Source organism: Sinohyriopsis cumingii, unplaced genomic scaffold (genome assembly GCF_028554795.1).
Source record: "Sinohyriopsis cumingii isolate HCF-2022 unplaced genomic scaffold, ASM2855479v2 utg001527l, whole genome shotgun sequence".
Taxonomy (NCBI): domain Eukaryota; kingdom Metazoa; phylum Mollusca; class Bivalvia; order Unionida; family Unionidae; genus Sinohyriopsis; species Sinohyriopsis cumingii.
The window spans coordinates 2,979,234-2,996,420 of NW_028316012.1; the positions used below are offsets into that span (position 1 = coordinate 2,979,234).

Here is a 17,187-nt window from a genome sequence, read left to right on the forward strand (position 1 = left end):
GAACGTTACGGCGATTGCCATCGTCATGCCACGGTGATGGCTCACAGTTTCTCCTAATACGATGGACAGTTTCTTCTCAGATACTACACGGAACAAGGTACCGAGCGTCCTAAAGTCACTTTGAACGGAGCCAAAAACATTTTCATGCAAATGGGACAAGTACAGTTTAACGATTTGATTACTTACTTGGCCATGCCTTCGAGTCGAATGCCTAAAACGTTTGGAATGACAGAAATGGCTAAAGGGTACTTTACACACTTTTTCAATACAGATGCCAATCAACATGCCGTTCTACCCCATTTGCCTGAGGCTCACTATTAAGACCCCGACAACATGCGTACCGAACAACGAGAAGCTTTCTACGCTTGGTACGAGGCTCACGCCTCGGACCCTTTTGACTTTCAGGAAGAAACGCTAAAGTATTGTCGTTCCGACGTGGACATTTTACGGCATTGCTGTGGAAAATTTCGACAACTGTTCATGGAACACGGAGGGGTCGATCCTTTGAAAGAAGCTTGCACCATTGCCAAAGAGTGTTCCTTAATCTAACAAGAACGATTCATGCCTGAAAACACCGTGGCTGTCATCAGTCCTTAAACGACCAAGTATGTCAAACCTCAATACTCGGTCAAAGCCCTACGCTGGTTACATTACTTGTGCGACAAGGAAGACAAATGGATTCAGCATGCCCGCACCGGAGGGGACGGAAAGACCATAAGAACGTATTCGGTCGATGGCTGGGACTTAAAAAAACCCAAGATCGTGTACGAGTTTAACGGTTGCTTATTTCACGGATGTCCCGTCTGTCATCCTGATTGTGGCACTAAAAATCAGTTTTTACATCGAACCTAGGAAGACTTATACCGGGACACTTGTCAGCGACGCTTGAAGTTAGAACAGCAAGGATACCAAGTGGTGGAAATGTGGGAACACGAGTACGATCACGGAGGAAGGACCAATGCCACCTGTTTGCTGTACCACGCTGACGAAGAGAAAGGAAAAGAAATTAAATATTTGGACGTGTGTTCGCTGTATCCCTACGTGTGCAAATATTGACGCTTTCCTGCAGGGCACCCGCGATTGCTGACGCAACATATTGACTTGGATCACATTCGTCAATACGAAGGTTTGATCAAGTGTAAAGTCTTGCCTCCCACGGACTTGTACCATCCCGTGTTATTTCACCATTGTCAAGGAAAACTGATGTTTACTGTGTGCCTTACTTGCACCGAAACGTACAAACAAGACCAGCCTTGTCAGCACAGCAAGGAAGAACGCGCCTTGACGGGGACGTGGATCAACGTGGAGTTGTTCAAAACACTGGACATGGGATACCAACTGTTAGAAGTGTACGAAATTTGTCACTTTCCCAAGACACAACAATACCATAAGGGTGACCCAAGTCAGAAAGGCATTTTCGCAGACTACGTGGATGCCTTTTTGAAACTGAAGCAAGAGGCCAGTGGCTATCCTTCTTGGTGTCACGCTCCCGAAGATCAAAAGAAATTCAAAGAGAAATACTGGGAGCATGAAGGCATCACTTTATACCACATCGAGAAAAACGAAGGCAGGCGATCGTTTGCCAAAGTGATGTTAAATTGCTTGTGGGGTAAAATGGCACAACAACCGTGTTTACCCAAGACGGAGTATTTGACAGAACCTTCCCGCTACTTTCAGATGATTCACGACAAAACCAAGTACATGAAACACGTGGACATCCTTCGTGAGGATTTGATCTAAGTAGAAGCCGACGAATTTCGAAATGTCATCTTCGTAAAGGTCAGTGAGTTATTTGCTCGATTGTTGCAGAATGTTACGGCAATGTAATATTGTAATTGTAATTATGTGCAGTATGTATATTTGCTTACTAGAATCGTTAGTATGTAGTATTACCTGTGTATTGTTTAATTTACATGCGTACTTGAGAAATGATCTATGATTATGTAGATTGCTCGCTCGTCAGAATTAATATTGTAATTCGCTATTTAGTTACTTCATGGTAAACTAGTGTATTTATTCATGTGATATTTTAGATTTTGCAACTGTTGAATTGAATTGTGACTTTAGAAATGGTTGCAGTGTGTAAAATTAAATAATATGGATATTTGAATATTTGTGTACACTTGTGGGAGTGTAATGCACAGAAATCCATCTGATTGGTGTGATATTGTTGAGGATAATGAGATTAAGAATATACATGTATATTGATGTGACGCAATTTAGTGATGTTTGGATCATAAGTATGATACCGCTCTTTATTGCAATGTTGTTTTCTATACGAACGTGTGTGTTTTTCGATGTGCACGAATACGTGACCGAAGATGTAGATAGCCTTTATCTGATGATTGATTGTTGATTTAGTGTGAGCTAGATGGTAACAAAGCATGCTAACGTTATTGTGTTTTTCGCATTAAGCTTTTGGGGACAGAACTAAGTCCCGAGTCTCAGAGAGGGAGACTGGGTAGAGCAAGGCAGTAGGCAAAGAACAAGCCTAGTTGATAGAGAGAGAGAGAGAGAGAGAGAGAGAGAGAGAGAGAGAGAGAGAGAGAGAAAAGGAGGAGGAGAAAAAAGAACAAGAATGGGTAGCGTACAGGAAGAACGTAGTACGGAGAACGCCGGAAGGAGGAAAGAAATTGGCGTTGTAAACACAGATGAGTAGAAACCAAGTAAAGGGAAAGCCATCTCACACTATAATCGCGTGATGAATTAGGTTGTTGCGTGGTCGAGAGAAGAAACAAGATTGGTTGAGAAATTAGTATCGTTTAATTTGTATTAAATTGGTATTCTTTTGAATTTCACCTTTATGTTCTTAATAATTTAATTGTCGGTATTGCTGACTGGGGGCTCGCAGCTTTACCTCTCTCTATCACTAATTTCACTTCCTACAGAAACGAGCCAGGGTGGGAATTCCACAGTAATTCAAATAAATATTAGGAGCATTCCACCCCAACGAATAACAGTGGGTCACATAGAACTTCACAAAGTGTGACAGTCAAATGAGCATTTCCTCCAAATAGATGAACATATCAATATAAATCAATCAAAAATTTCCGTTCGATTAATATCCAAGCAATATTTGTTTTGTTTTATTAGGCGCGCTTTACTTGGCATATGTTTTGTGTTGCTATGATAATATATTACGTGGTTAAGAACTATTGATAACTATGTAATAAGTTTGGGTTGGCACTTTATGTATGAAAATTAAGTTGTTTGCAGCAACACTTATCATTTACATTTATTTTTGATATGGCTTTGAGCCCTGTTTAGCTTGGCTTAAAGGTCTATACGATTTCTTGACGAGGAAAACTCGCAGATCCAAAAAAGTAATAATCAGAGCATTATGTCGAATTAACGATTTAGCAAAGGAGTTACAAATCCAATGTGTAATAAGTGATTCATACTAAGTGAACTAAAAGGAAAATGAAGGACATTGACTGTGTACATACACGAGACTGCTTTATTCACTACAAAATACACTTTTTATTAACTACAAATGTAAAAGGTTCTAATTATATATGTCAATTTTCAAATGACTTTCTTCAACGTTGCCAATGTTTATTAACTTCAGACAATTATGTAATTTCACTATTTACACTATGATGTAATTTATCAATTATCTAAATGTACAAATATTTGTTAAACAAGTCAATATCGTCCAAAAGGGTTAATTCTAATGTATTTCTATAAACTTACTCGCATAATATAGGGAACCCTGTTATGCATTTTGTACGGTATATGTACAAAATCATGCTGCTGACAGCTACTAGAAATATCCAGTATGACAGTTTGAGAGAAAAGTGTATACATTATGTTTTTAAAATGGAAGGCTTTCGATCATATCAGTACATTTAAAAAGATTGTAAAATGACTGTGAAAATTAGGTTTGTACCCAGTAAGCGTGCTATTTTCCAATTCGTTCTACAAGAAAGCAGGTAGGACGTAGATTTGTTGTATTTGCAATATCCGTATATGTATGAGATTCAAATATGAAAATAAGGATATAGTTTCTGCATCTCTAAAACTCTTCTTCCTGCAAAACAAAATATGTCAAAATGCAATTTAAAATGTAAATGCAGTATACGCTATTTTCTCTAATATATTGCAAGAAACAAATACTTCATGAAAAGTATTTTCTTTTACTGATATTCTGTTCTACGTGCTATGATATATATAAGCACAAGATACCCTGCTATAATTTAGAGATTTCATGGCGAATTTTAATGTATATTGTTAATAGGACAAATATGTATTTATTTGGTATTGAATAAATCCACTTTCACGCAAGACACCATATTAATTTTTGACACGAATGGAACTCGAACCCTATACATAAATGACATGCAAGTTAATAATCGTCCAGATATACTACTGTATTTCAGACGTTTTCTCAAAGATTCGTCGTTGATTAAGATATATCAATATATATTGTCAGGTGTTTAGCATTAAGACGTCTACTTGTAGTTGCCCTCGGAATTTATATTTACTCTGTCTTTGCTGTTTAAGACAAATGATATATGTTATTTACCTTTATAATCGTCTATATTTCTGTGTTGTCGGTACAGTCACACTTTATACTACCTCCCTTGTTGCCAGAGTTTAGTTTCGGAAGCGCAAACATCGAAGCTGTACATGTCTTTTCTTGACCCTAGTAGTAGTAGTAATAATAATAATGATAATAATAATAATAATAATAATAATAATAATAATAACAATTATAATAATCATAATAACATTAAGAAGAAGATGATGATGAGGAGGAGGAGGAGTAGGAGGAGATTGATGATAACGGTTTATAAAAATTAAACAAGATTAATTTTGTTGGTGTGCTTGATACCCGGACGGTCTTACCAATTTAGGTATTAATTTTATTCCATCAATCTTCAGTGTGCATCATTCTTTGCAAAAACAAGGTTCATGGAAGTTATTTCCCACAGTATTTATCTTCATAACGATGACGATTTACACCTTTGTGTATTTATATTTAGCAGGAGTAGATCATTTATTCACCTGTCATATATACGAGAGCCTAATGAAAGAATAGTGAACACTAAGTTTTAAAATATTCCCACAATATCAAAGCTAACACCGATATAGAAGTATGCAAAACCTTTGCATGATTTTTCAGTACGGATAGAAGTGTGCACCTAAACCCTTCTGTTATAGAAATTAGACATACACGTTTAGGATCAGTTACATTCTGCATTTAAAGACGAAACATTAAATTGCTATTTAGCGAGAAATTAGTTACCTCGGCTGTTCGAATAGTCATTTCTAGCTCGTACTGTACGCCGCTAAATGGAGGATTGAATCTAAGCTGCAAAGTAAAGAAAATTTATATTCCTAACACTGGTATCGTTAATATTCATCCTGAACTAAAACCTAGTGACACCATAACGTAATAATCATATATGTGACCTATGTTTGGTTGACACAGAGTACGTATTTTCCATAGTTTATGATTGCCAAGGTTTTCATTATATATATATGTTAAATGGATGATGCGTCTGGATGACCACTGATCTCCGCTTTCTTTACTTGGATAGTATTGACCATATAATAAGATACATTGACTTTGGCAGAATATATCTGTCCCTGTCTCTTTCTCTCTCTCTGTCTCTCTCTCTCTCTCTCTCTGTCTCTCTATGTCTCTCTCTCTCTCTCTCTATATATATATATATATATAAATATATATATATATATATATATATATATATATATATATATATATATATATATATATATATATATATACATGTATGTATATAAATATAACTGATATGAGAAATTATGTTGTGTTATTAAATACGAGTATAAAGAAATGCTAACTCACCCTGTGTCTTGCTTTTGTAACTTTGACCAAAACAGAACCTCTACAAGGTCTTGTCAAAAGTCCTGTGAAAGGTTTGAAAAAGAAATTTGCTTGTTCTAGTACCAAAGGGTTGTTAACATCAGCATCTGTGTATGTTTCAGACGTCGGTATGTCAGTGAAAGCAATGCAAAGTCCGAAAAGACTGATGATAACCACATATGTCAACATTATTTTCTTTTCTTTGCTGAATCGCTGACAGAAATTTGCCAAACACGGTATGGAAGAAAAGGAACCTTTTGCGCAATATATATGGACCTGACGAAAGCAGCCAAGCAACAGAGGGTTAACAATCGGTTAGAAGTTCATGAATCGGGCTACAACGACGGATTGTTTGTATTTGCTTTTATCTTTTATCTTCAGTGATTAATTTGTCCTTGCCCTTCTCGTGATTTCGCATAGCTTAATTATTAATGCGTTTTTAGTATATTTCAATTTGAATGTGCCAAATACAAGGGATCTAACAGCAACCAACTAAATGGTCAGAACACTTGCGAGAAACTAGCTTAAGACCGATGTGTCTGTCACTTATTTTGATATGTAAGAAGACAATATTCTACGTCCTTTGAGAGGTTCTTCAACGCGAAGGCGTTAAACCGTAAATCGCTTTCCTTTAAACGACATTCACGGAATTGTTACCTCATAATTGCTTGATTTTTCTCGCTTCATCTTGCTTTGTCTCGCGAATCACGAAAATACAAACCACTTACACATAAGAATATCCCCTAATTTGTCATATTACGAAACTTAAGATGGTGAAATTTATAGGAAGTTATTCGATAAGTCTGGTAAATAATCTTCGTTATAACGTCCGCTCCGTCAAGCGATCTAATTATTCGGTTTGATAGCTCCCGAAATCAAACCAATACTCACTCAATTATAATAAAACTATATAAAAGGCCACACATACGAAAAGGGCAAACGCTAGGTTTGTTAGAGAATGTTAATATTATGAGACGAATTATCTAGCCGTCTTGTTATTGCAATACTGGGTTAATATGATGATGACTTAGAATAGTCGAAACTAGTTTGTTCCAGTACCTACTTCCGTTTCTGATTACATTTGCTTTCATTATAATTGTTATAATATTGCAGAATATATTTCCTGTAACAGCACCTTGATAAAGTTAGGGAAAAGATTGGATGTAAACATGTCTTTGACCGGTCTCGTTATATATATTCAATTCAAAAATAGAGTTATGAAAAAAAGACTGTTGGCATATACATCAATATTGTACACACGCAAAGGAAATACAGTTTATTAAGTGTATATTCTTGACCTAAGCTATGGCATCTATGTGATGTGTTATATTGGTATAGACTCAATATTTTCCGAAAATAATTGACGTTCACTTTATTAATAAGGTTGAAATCATAGGTTGTTCGATGTTTACTTAACCGCATGTTAACCTCAAACATTGCTTCTTCCTAACTTATCTCTCGATTGCCAGTTACCAGGAGGCCACTTTTATTTTAGGCATTTTGTTACATAAGTAGTCCCATCGAGAAGCATGATCAAAATTGAGTAAAAGAAATTAGTGGGGATTTAAAGGTCGAATTTGAGGACACCGTAGAGAATAAAGCAATTTTATATGGGATGGAAATAAAACATTATCACAATCTACCATTTAGATGAGGGTAAAACTAGTTGGTGTAGTTCTGCTCAGAGCATCATTCATAGTGCGTGTGATCCTGAGTGTAGTAGGTCCAAGTTATGCAAATGTGTATAATATGCTGGAAAATTAAAGTGTACAGTCACCAATATCTCTCTCTCTCTCTCTCTCTCTCTCTCTCTCTCTCTCTCTCTCGCACACACACACACACACACACATACACACACCCTTTGTCTCACAGACTTGTGATCTAGTAACACAAACTATTCGAATGTGTCATGCTTTCTAAGCAAGCACAACAGGTACACTAGCAAGCTAGAAGAAGCTAACTTATTCGTATTTATATTTGGATGTTTGCTAGACATTTCTAGTTCGTAATGCATTCGTGTTTGTTTGATTATGGTTGTAGTTAAAACTAAAAAATTAACTTCATGGTGATGGTACTTCGTCAAAGAGAAAACTAGCGTCAGATAAAGTCCAAACTTTGAGTGCCACTTAACAGTGCTTGTAAATTCCAACATTCTGTGCCTCAAAGGTTTTCACAAAAATATATTATATGAAAGTTAAACATTCCGCTTACTTCGTTTGCATTTAATATAATCAAGGAAAAGCAGCGTAGTAAGATAGTAACGACGTTTGGTAAGGAAACTGCATGCATATCATTGGTCGATTTCTTCATTCATTAAGTCCATCATCGTGACCTTGTGAAGCGACGTAAACTGCTTGTATGAACCAAATGATATATACTATAGATTGATCATATTTCAGCAATTAGACTAATATAATATGTATCACAGATCAATAACCTGAGGTGGTTATCATAACGCACAGTTGTTTTGAAAATAATGATTCCCCTTCCATGCTTGGCAAACGTGTGAAAGCCTGATCAGTAAGTAGATCAATGCGATCTGAAAAAAGTGGCTGCATATAGCGACCGCTCGGTATTCAAACCTTGGGAAATAAACCACATATTTGTTAATTCATTCAATGCAGAATGCGAACTATACAAATACAATCGCTTTGACAAATATAAGGTAACTGAAAAGGTCGTAAATAAATTACTTTTTGTAAATTTCAAGTAACAAATTGTTGACTAGATAACAATTCGAAAATATTAAAAAATAATGTGAGGTGCTGCGAATTAAATCCCAGTATGGGGTGATTTGAATGTCATTATAATTTGGTAACATTGATTATTGTTGTGCATATCAATCGTACTATTTATGCTAAGTTTCCCTCATTGCCATTTTAATAATGGTTAGAGATAATATTCTGAATAGAAATATCGGACACATGCCTCTGTCACTAGACAGAGTCCTACGATTCATCAAAGTGTTCACATACTTGATTTTGCAAATATGAGACTTTACGGTATTGAAGAAAGTGAAGTAAAATGTACATCGTATTAGATAATTCGTGTTTTGTTCGGAAGATCTGGCAATCGATTTGGGATGGATAATGTGAATTGATGTAGCTGGAAATGAGAACTGTGAATGGATCGCTGTTTATTCCGTTCCGAAATGGCATAGGACTGGAGCATATAATTAGAAACTCAATCTTACATGCCCGACAACGACCCATCTAAACATCTATATATCTGTGTGTGTGTGTGTGTGAGTTTGCCAAGAAAGTATTTCTATATAGAATTGGTATATCAATACATTCTAACGAAATAATCTTAAGAACGTCAATCAAGGGTCAAACGAAGGTTATGCTTTCATGCAACATGATACATATCAGTGAACCGTACGTATTATTCATTGTAGCTATAGCTTTTACAGAGCTAAGCTGTCTGTATACATAAGTCCCATTTCATTGACAAGTATGTGCTGTCGCTAAAGGTTGTTTAAAAAGCGAATTGAATGGGAATCATTCCTGGCGAGAGCGGGTTAAAAAGTAGTTTTGAGTAGATTAAAGGCGCTTTGGGGTTCATGACTTGGGCGACAAAGTATGTGATCGTGCTTTGCTTTTTATTGTATCAGAAATTAAGTTTTGCATTGTTGGGGTCATTGCTCAAACGTTATTATGTCAGCATCAAAGGTCAATAGGATTTGCAACGAAAATTGTTGTTTTCTGTCTTAAACTTATTAGACACTGTTTAAACATATTACTGCATGCCCATTATTCGTGATGAATTAAGGCGATATTTACAAAAGGGCTCACCTTAGTTCAATGTTATGCCAAAGTCTTAATCATCATTCTGGAAACAGTTCTCTCTGTGTAGCTTTTTTAATATTTAGTGCTATTTACCTGTGCCATTTGATATTTATTCAACAATTACAACATCACCAATAATAAAATAATAATAATTAAAATGTTAATGTCGATATTTTTATCCAGGATCCGATAATTAGCTAATTATTTCTTTTTTATTCTCGCTATGCAGTTAAAACAAATATCCATCAGATATACATGTAGTTTTGAAAAGTCTACAAACTTAACATTTACTTCACTGACAAAATTAAATTTCAAATAATATATAGTATTACATATGAACATTCTTCTATCACCAGGATGAGTCTATTGTACCATTTAAAAACTGTATGCGTTCAAAACACATGATTGATTTCTCAATTATATAGAGAGATAGAGTTTCCTACAATCTGAAATATATAAAAGATTAAGCATCAGTTTTGTTAAAATAATCTCTCGAAATTATTTTCAATAGACCGCTTACTGCTCGTTTTAATGTTCCTTGTAAATTTCAAATTAATATGAAACTAAAGTTCTAAAATAGTTAAAACCTTACAAAGTAAGAACGGATTTCCTAAAAATGCTTAAATCCTTACTTGTCGTCCATCTAAGAATATAGACTAGATATAAATGTGTTATAGTATATTCTTTATTTGAAATCCATGATGCTGGTTTTGTTAGCTATATTGTCTCCACATCAAAGTGATATTTCAGGGGTCGCCCCATACATTACAGCGTTATATTAAATATGGAGAAAAAATCATGGTTATATACATCCAGACTGACTGATCCAATTTATATTATCTAACGCTTTTTGAAATTATTATATCCTTAGACACCTTTATATGAAGTGTATAAGGTTAGACAAGGACAGGGTAATATTAATAAAATTATAGTAACGTTTCTGTCATTTACTCCTAAATACAATTCTACTTTTGATTGCGCGTTTTGCTAAGCATACTGGTTTTAAGTAGTGTTCCTGTAAAGTGTCTAGTCAAACAGCCATTTATGTATAGCCAGTTCATAATCAGAAGAGGGTGAACTCTTTCTCATGAATATTGTGAATGAAAATAAAGCCATATAATGAATGTAAAATATGTCATCAGAATACCACAATTACAACGTGACCAGTACTATTATGATATGCTGTCCGTTAGCGGTTTATTAGAATATTGGCACAATTAACCCCACCCAGATAAAGGTAATATTATTTCATTCGCGAAAAATACCAAAGTCACATCTCATGCCCTTCAAGATAGATAATACATTGTTACTGTAGTACGGCTGTATATATGCATATTCGTCTTAGGCCATCATTAGTAGCACTTTACTTGTAATATGCATATAGGCATACACTAATATTATCAATTCAACTATAATATACCCGAAGAGATTTCATTCAGTTAATTTTTCGTTAATACAGTAAAGATAGGAACATAGCTTGACAATAATCGACTTACAGTACATTATATATATATATATATATATATATATATATATATATATATATATATATATATATATATATATATACATACATATATGCACATACATATATATGAATACATACACACATGTACATATATACACTGACTCTGTATGGTTTCGAATGATGCCCGTTGTGCAGAATAAGGGCGTTAACTTCTCGAAAAGAATTTTTAATCAATCTCCACAGTTTACCTTTAACTCCGAGATAGAATAGCTTATAAAAGAGGCCATTATGCCATACCGTATTAAAGGCCTTCGCATTCTCCAGGAATGCAGCATAAACGTATGATTGACCTTCTACATAATGCATGTATGTATGTAAATGTATGTAAATGTATGTATGTATGTATGTATGTATGTATGTAAGTATGTATGCATGTATGTAGGTAGGTAGGTAGGTAGGTAGGTAGGTAGGTATATATGCATGTATGTATGTATGTATGAATGTGTGTGCATGCATGTATGTTTGAATGTATGTATTTATGTATGTATGCATGCATGTATGTATGTATGTATGTATGTGTGTATGTATGACTGTCTGACTGACCGGCTGACTGATTTTGTTTCCTCTTCAACAGAGATTACATCAGATTAAACAAATTCTGGATAATACAAGATCATCAAATAGAACAGAAAAGTGACAAAAATACAATAGTAATATTGTGTCAGCTACCGTATTGACAAAACCAAATATCTCAATACCTGCAATTATTCAAATCTGCAATCATTTGGCTGAGCATAGCACTGATCTTTTAAACGTTGCATGATGATGATAATATTTCGAAAAGTTAATACGTCTATATTGTTATGTGCTTAACATTAAGTTCGAGAGAGCAACGAAAATGAAATGAAAAAGTTATAACAGTGTAATTCTTTATTTAGTTTTTTTTTCTTCATATGACACATTTATTTATGCATACATATACTTGTTTGCGCGTATCCGTGCGTGCATGCATTTATCTATGACTGACTGTCTAAATGACTTAATTACCTCTTCAACAAAGATTATATCAGGTTACTAAGATAGATATTATACGCATCATAAGATTATGAGACACAGTATAGACGAGAACGCAAGCATGATATATATATATCGTCAACTAATGCATTTACAAAATGAGATATACAAATACCGAAAATCATATAGAAATCTATAGAAAATATACATAAACAAAAACATAACCACACACACACATATATATACATATATATATACATAAATACATACATACATACATATACATACACATATACATATGTTTATACATACATACATATATACATATATATATATACATACACATACATATATATATACATATATATACATATCTATGTATATATACATACAGATACATACACATATACACACATACATATACATACACACACATACACACATACATATACATACACATATCTATATATATATATATATATATATATATATATATATATATATATATATATATATATATATATATATATATATATATATATATATATATATATATGTATATATATATATATATATTTATACATACATATATACATATACACATATATTCATATACCCATACATACACACACATTCATATACATATACATATATACACATATATATACACATATACATACACATACATACACCCATACGTACATACATATACACATACATATATAAACATAAACAAATACACTGTCTACAGCTGTCATACAACACAATTTGCGGATTTGACAAGAAGACTTTGGCCTTGAATTTTTTATTTTTAATGTTAATTTACTACTTACTATTTATGTCATGTTTGAACATGTTGGTTGATAGTAAGGGATACATTTTATTGTAGAATGAAGCTATGCTGTTTGCGGTCACCAACATGAGCCAATCTGATACATCATCATCAATAGACGACATGCAATCAACCCTGCTTCCAAGAAGTGTCTCCAACAATATATCTTCTTCTTGACTGAATAAGTTAACCACGTATCTCACTTCTAAAGAGTCAATCACTCTCTCAAAGAAAACGTTTCGTTCCTCAAGCAGCATTTCGCAACCTAAAATAAGATGTTTCGCTCTTTCGTCAGTCTTTTTTCCACAGAGTTTGCATACCTTAACTTCACCAACAGGCATGATATATAGTTTCATTACTTCAGAGATAGGCCATAACATGAATGGAAATTTACGCCCATGAAACCATATACTACTTGGTTTTAAGTCGAAATGAATGTTTCTGAAGTGAATTAAATCACCCCTTAGTTCCATATTTGCTCTCCAGGAAGTTTCTTCATAGTTTTGAATAATATCAATAATATGTCGATTCCAAACGAGTTTTTCTTCTGTTTGTACTCTTGCGACTCTGGTCAATGGAAGCATACATATATAGGATGAAATTGCTCTTTTTCAGCCGAGTGTGTAAGGGCGATTGGACTTTTATCTGGAAAACGATTTTCATTATGCGCTTATGTCAGTATCTGAACAACCCGCTAAAACAAACGGGCTTTATACCAGATATTGCCAGAATAACTAAGAAATATGGTATGGGAAGTGTTCTTTTAGACTATGCATATACAATACGAGTGCATGCAACCAAGAGAAAGGAAAAATGACCAGAAGAAAGCTGATCAATCACGTCCGTGAACAAGACACACGGCTACGCAGTCATCTTCTGTTAACAGTGTAACTTGCCAAACAAATTACAGTTTTCAAATATTTAAAAGTCACAAACTAAATTCGGAACAAATCGTGTATTCTATTTCAAAACCACACAACCACACACACACACACACACACACACACACATGCATGAAAGGAAGCGATCATTCATAAGTTATTACGAATAAGAGTACCGGGAATTGCTATGCGTTTATTCTTGAACGATGAGCTGAAATATATTTATATTCGACATGTAAATATGTCTTCATGGTTTTCAGAGAAACAAAAGAAACGCATTTTCCCAAACACAAACGTTTTGAGATTTAGTAGAACAAAAGATATGTGTTTGTTTTTGTTTATTGGGGGTGGGTGGTCATATCATTTTCACTACATGGCTGCTTTATTCTCTAGACTAAACAGCTGAAAAAAACATTTGTAGATAAAAATATAATGTATTGATGTAAAGCAAAACCTTAATTTTTGAGCCTTCTGAAAGCATTGCAGTATGATTTCACTACCACACACTGCAGTTTTATAGAACACAGTCAGTATGTCTCGTTGTGTGTCAAAAAGCTATAGTTGTCTTCATTTAAAATGAAATGCATGGCATCGGATCCATATTTCAAACGTTTGCTCCACCATTAGTAGATTTTTTCATAAATCACATCTGAAAGGATCGGGCAAGTACAATCTTGTATATGGTATGCCATATTCCTATCATATTAGACGGACCACGAAATGGCAGTGTTGTCTAAGGCGGTCGACGTTTCAGATCACTGCCATCTCATCCATGTCCTCCTCGGCTTGACTATCGACTCGGCTAACGCCGTAATGTATAACGTTTTCCAGTAGTTTTCCGATGGTCGATGGTCCTTCCCAGTGTTCCCCCGGGTTCTTCATCCATCAGGTATGCTGCGCTTCATATCTAGCTAGCATGTACTAAAAACGGGGCCAAAACCCATTGAAAAATCAACAACAATATATAAAATATTTGTCTTCAAATAAGCCTTGAAATGATGTCATCAGTCATTGATCTACGGTTTAGTTTTGTTCTTTTGAACAAAGATAAGGCATACACCAGAGGATCTATACGGAAAGGTCATGGCCGTTCCTACTTTTGTTCCAATACCCTCTGATTGAAGAACTAAATTAGGTCAAAATACCACTCCCAGTTAAATTGGCCAAGCTACTATCAAAATATTTTGTCTATTTCACCTATTGTTCCGAAACCACTTGTATGATCCATTGTTTTATGTTTCAGCTATTGTTCTAATTAAATCAATCACTTCTGTCACCTATGCAGACCCTCGATACGGTTTTGCTTTGCTAATACTCAACCTCTGAAGTTAAGCTGTGCATGTAATTATATATTACTGCATATGCGTATGTATGCATTTATAGAAATAGACAATTATGTATATATGTATGTACACCTTATCCATGCAAAAGGACAAAGCGTCAGCTTTGTTTTGCTAGTCACTGGTACAATGCCAAGACTCAGCTTGAAACACTTCCTTTATAAACACTGCCAACACTAAATGAAGTCCAAGCAAGATATGTGTAGAAATTTCATTCCAAAAGAAGCAATCGTGTTAAAACAAATGGAGTCATTTTGGCATTGGTGCAATGTTTGTTTCACACCTATTACAATGAAAGAACAATTACAAAGAGAAGGTTATTTGAACTAGTACATTTCCTGTACGAGGGTTTTTACCCAAATTAGACGCTCTCTTATGGGTTATCTTTCTCCATAAATACCTTTGATAGATCTTAAATACATCAAGTTAAAGTAATTTAATGAATACCTTGCTTGAAAATCATGACACCTCTCTTTCAACAATTATTTTCATGTAATCGAAGGTAAGACATGCCTTTAAAAATAGATATTTTAGAACTGACTGGCATATCACACGTTTGGAAGTTATGGGCTAACATGTCAAAACTGAAGCATACATAAGCATTAATGAGTGGTAATCATACAGATGTTGTTTTTGTTGTTGTGGGGTTTAACGCCATTTTTCAGCACACGATAGCCTATACATGGCGGCCAGTATTAATGGTGAAGGAAGAATTCTGGAAAACCACGGGAAGAACCACCGACCCACGAGAAGCTACTGGCAAGCTTTCTCACATACCCACATTGGCCGAATCCTAGACTCGAACCCACGCAGACAGAGGTGAGATGGCAGTGATTAGTAACGGAGAGCGCTTTAGACAACTAGTCCACTCGGGGCCCCTAATGATAGAGATAAACAAAAGCTTTTAATTGTTCGCAAGACAAACAGCTTTCAAAACCGTTTCAGTATAATCGGCAGAAATTAATAGCTATATCTAAGTCGTTTTATGTACTGCACTCCAATACAAATATGTCTTGCAGATATAGGAATCGCATGTTTATTTAATATAATTAGATTTTGGGGTGTAGTTTGAGGGGGATATGGTGTGACTGGAATTAACTTCCATGCAGATCGTACTTTCTTTCGCTTACCACAGATATTCTCTGAGGTTTTGTATGTACATTCGTAAGAACACGTGTGCGTGATTCTGGTTTCGTGCCTATATTTATTGAACATCTTACCACCGTCGGCTCGTTTATGATGCACAAAGGACGGCTTCATTTCCCCACTAATGTCAAGGACATTTGTCTCGTTCATCGTCAGATTAGTAGTGGCAATTATTTCCTTGTCCGGACCTGCACGATCTTTATTCTCATCCCTGGATGCGTCCGATATTGCTACTTGAAGTTTTCTATCCGCTTCTTTTGACCTATGAATTTCTTTATATGGCCGATTGATTTCACCTTGCATCGCCTCCTGATGTGTCTCCATTTTATTGGTTAGCGTCTGACAATGCCTCCGTGCCTTTTCTAGATATTCTATTCGTTCTTGCATCGCTTTCTCACGTTGTCTGCCTTCAGTTGCGAATCTTTCTATATATGTTATCTTTGTTTCCATCACATTTATCCTCTTTATTAAAATTGCAATTTCCTCACTTTGAACATATTTGCTTGGTTCTGCTGCATTTGGTATGATAAAATAACAATAAATGACGAAACAATGAATGAGCGTTATTTCCGTCATATCCATGAAAGTGCCTGAATAGATTGGGATGGGATGTGCGATTGTTGTTATATTAGGAGGTACACAAAGCAACCGTGTCACGCAACTGGCACGTATCATGATAGGATTGTCATCTGTATCAAACATGACGTGAGAGGCCTCACTAGACCCACCTCAAACTCTGCCAGGTGAAAACGCAGTTCTCCTATGACACTAACATTTCGATAGTCTTGAAAGGGGTTTTGTTGTGGAATACACGTCTAATCAAATGTTTAATGCGCTTGAAAATTAAACTCAAAAAATCATACAGGACAT

The 17,187-nt window shown here is 34.9% G+C and overlaps 1 protein-coding gene across 1 annotated transcript; it reads right to left on the reverse strand.

Annotated features, from left to right (window-relative positions):
• Positions 1-4,015: 4,015 nt before the first annotated feature.
• Positions 4,016-16,899, reverse strand: LOC149772030 (uncharacterized). Its single transcript, XM_089947966.1, has 4 exons — positions 16,392-16,899; positions 5,831-5,892; positions 5,249-5,314; positions 4,016-4,030 (listed from the first exon to the last, which is right to left on the reverse strand). The coding sequence occupies exons 1-4, from the start codon at positions 16,897-16,899 to the stop codon at positions 4,016-4,018; spliced, it is 651 nt and encodes a 216-aa protein (XP_089804092.1).
• Positions 16,900-17,187: the final 288 nt, after the last annotated feature.

Excerpts from the sequence above, each read along its gene's own strand:
- LOC149772030 (XM_089947966.1), bottom strand. The coding sequence starts at position 16,899 with ATGGATATGACGGAAATAACGCTCATTCATTGTTTCGTCATTTATTGT. Across the intron at positions 5,893-16,391 it reads TCATAAACGAGCCGACGGTG|GACTTTTGACAAGACCTTGT; the intron begins GTAAGATGTTCA and ends AACCTTTCACAG. Across the intron at positions 5,315-5,830 it reads TTACAAAAGCAAGACACAGG|CTTAGATTCAATCCTCCATT; the intron begins GTGAGTTAGCAT and ends TTTACTTTGCAG.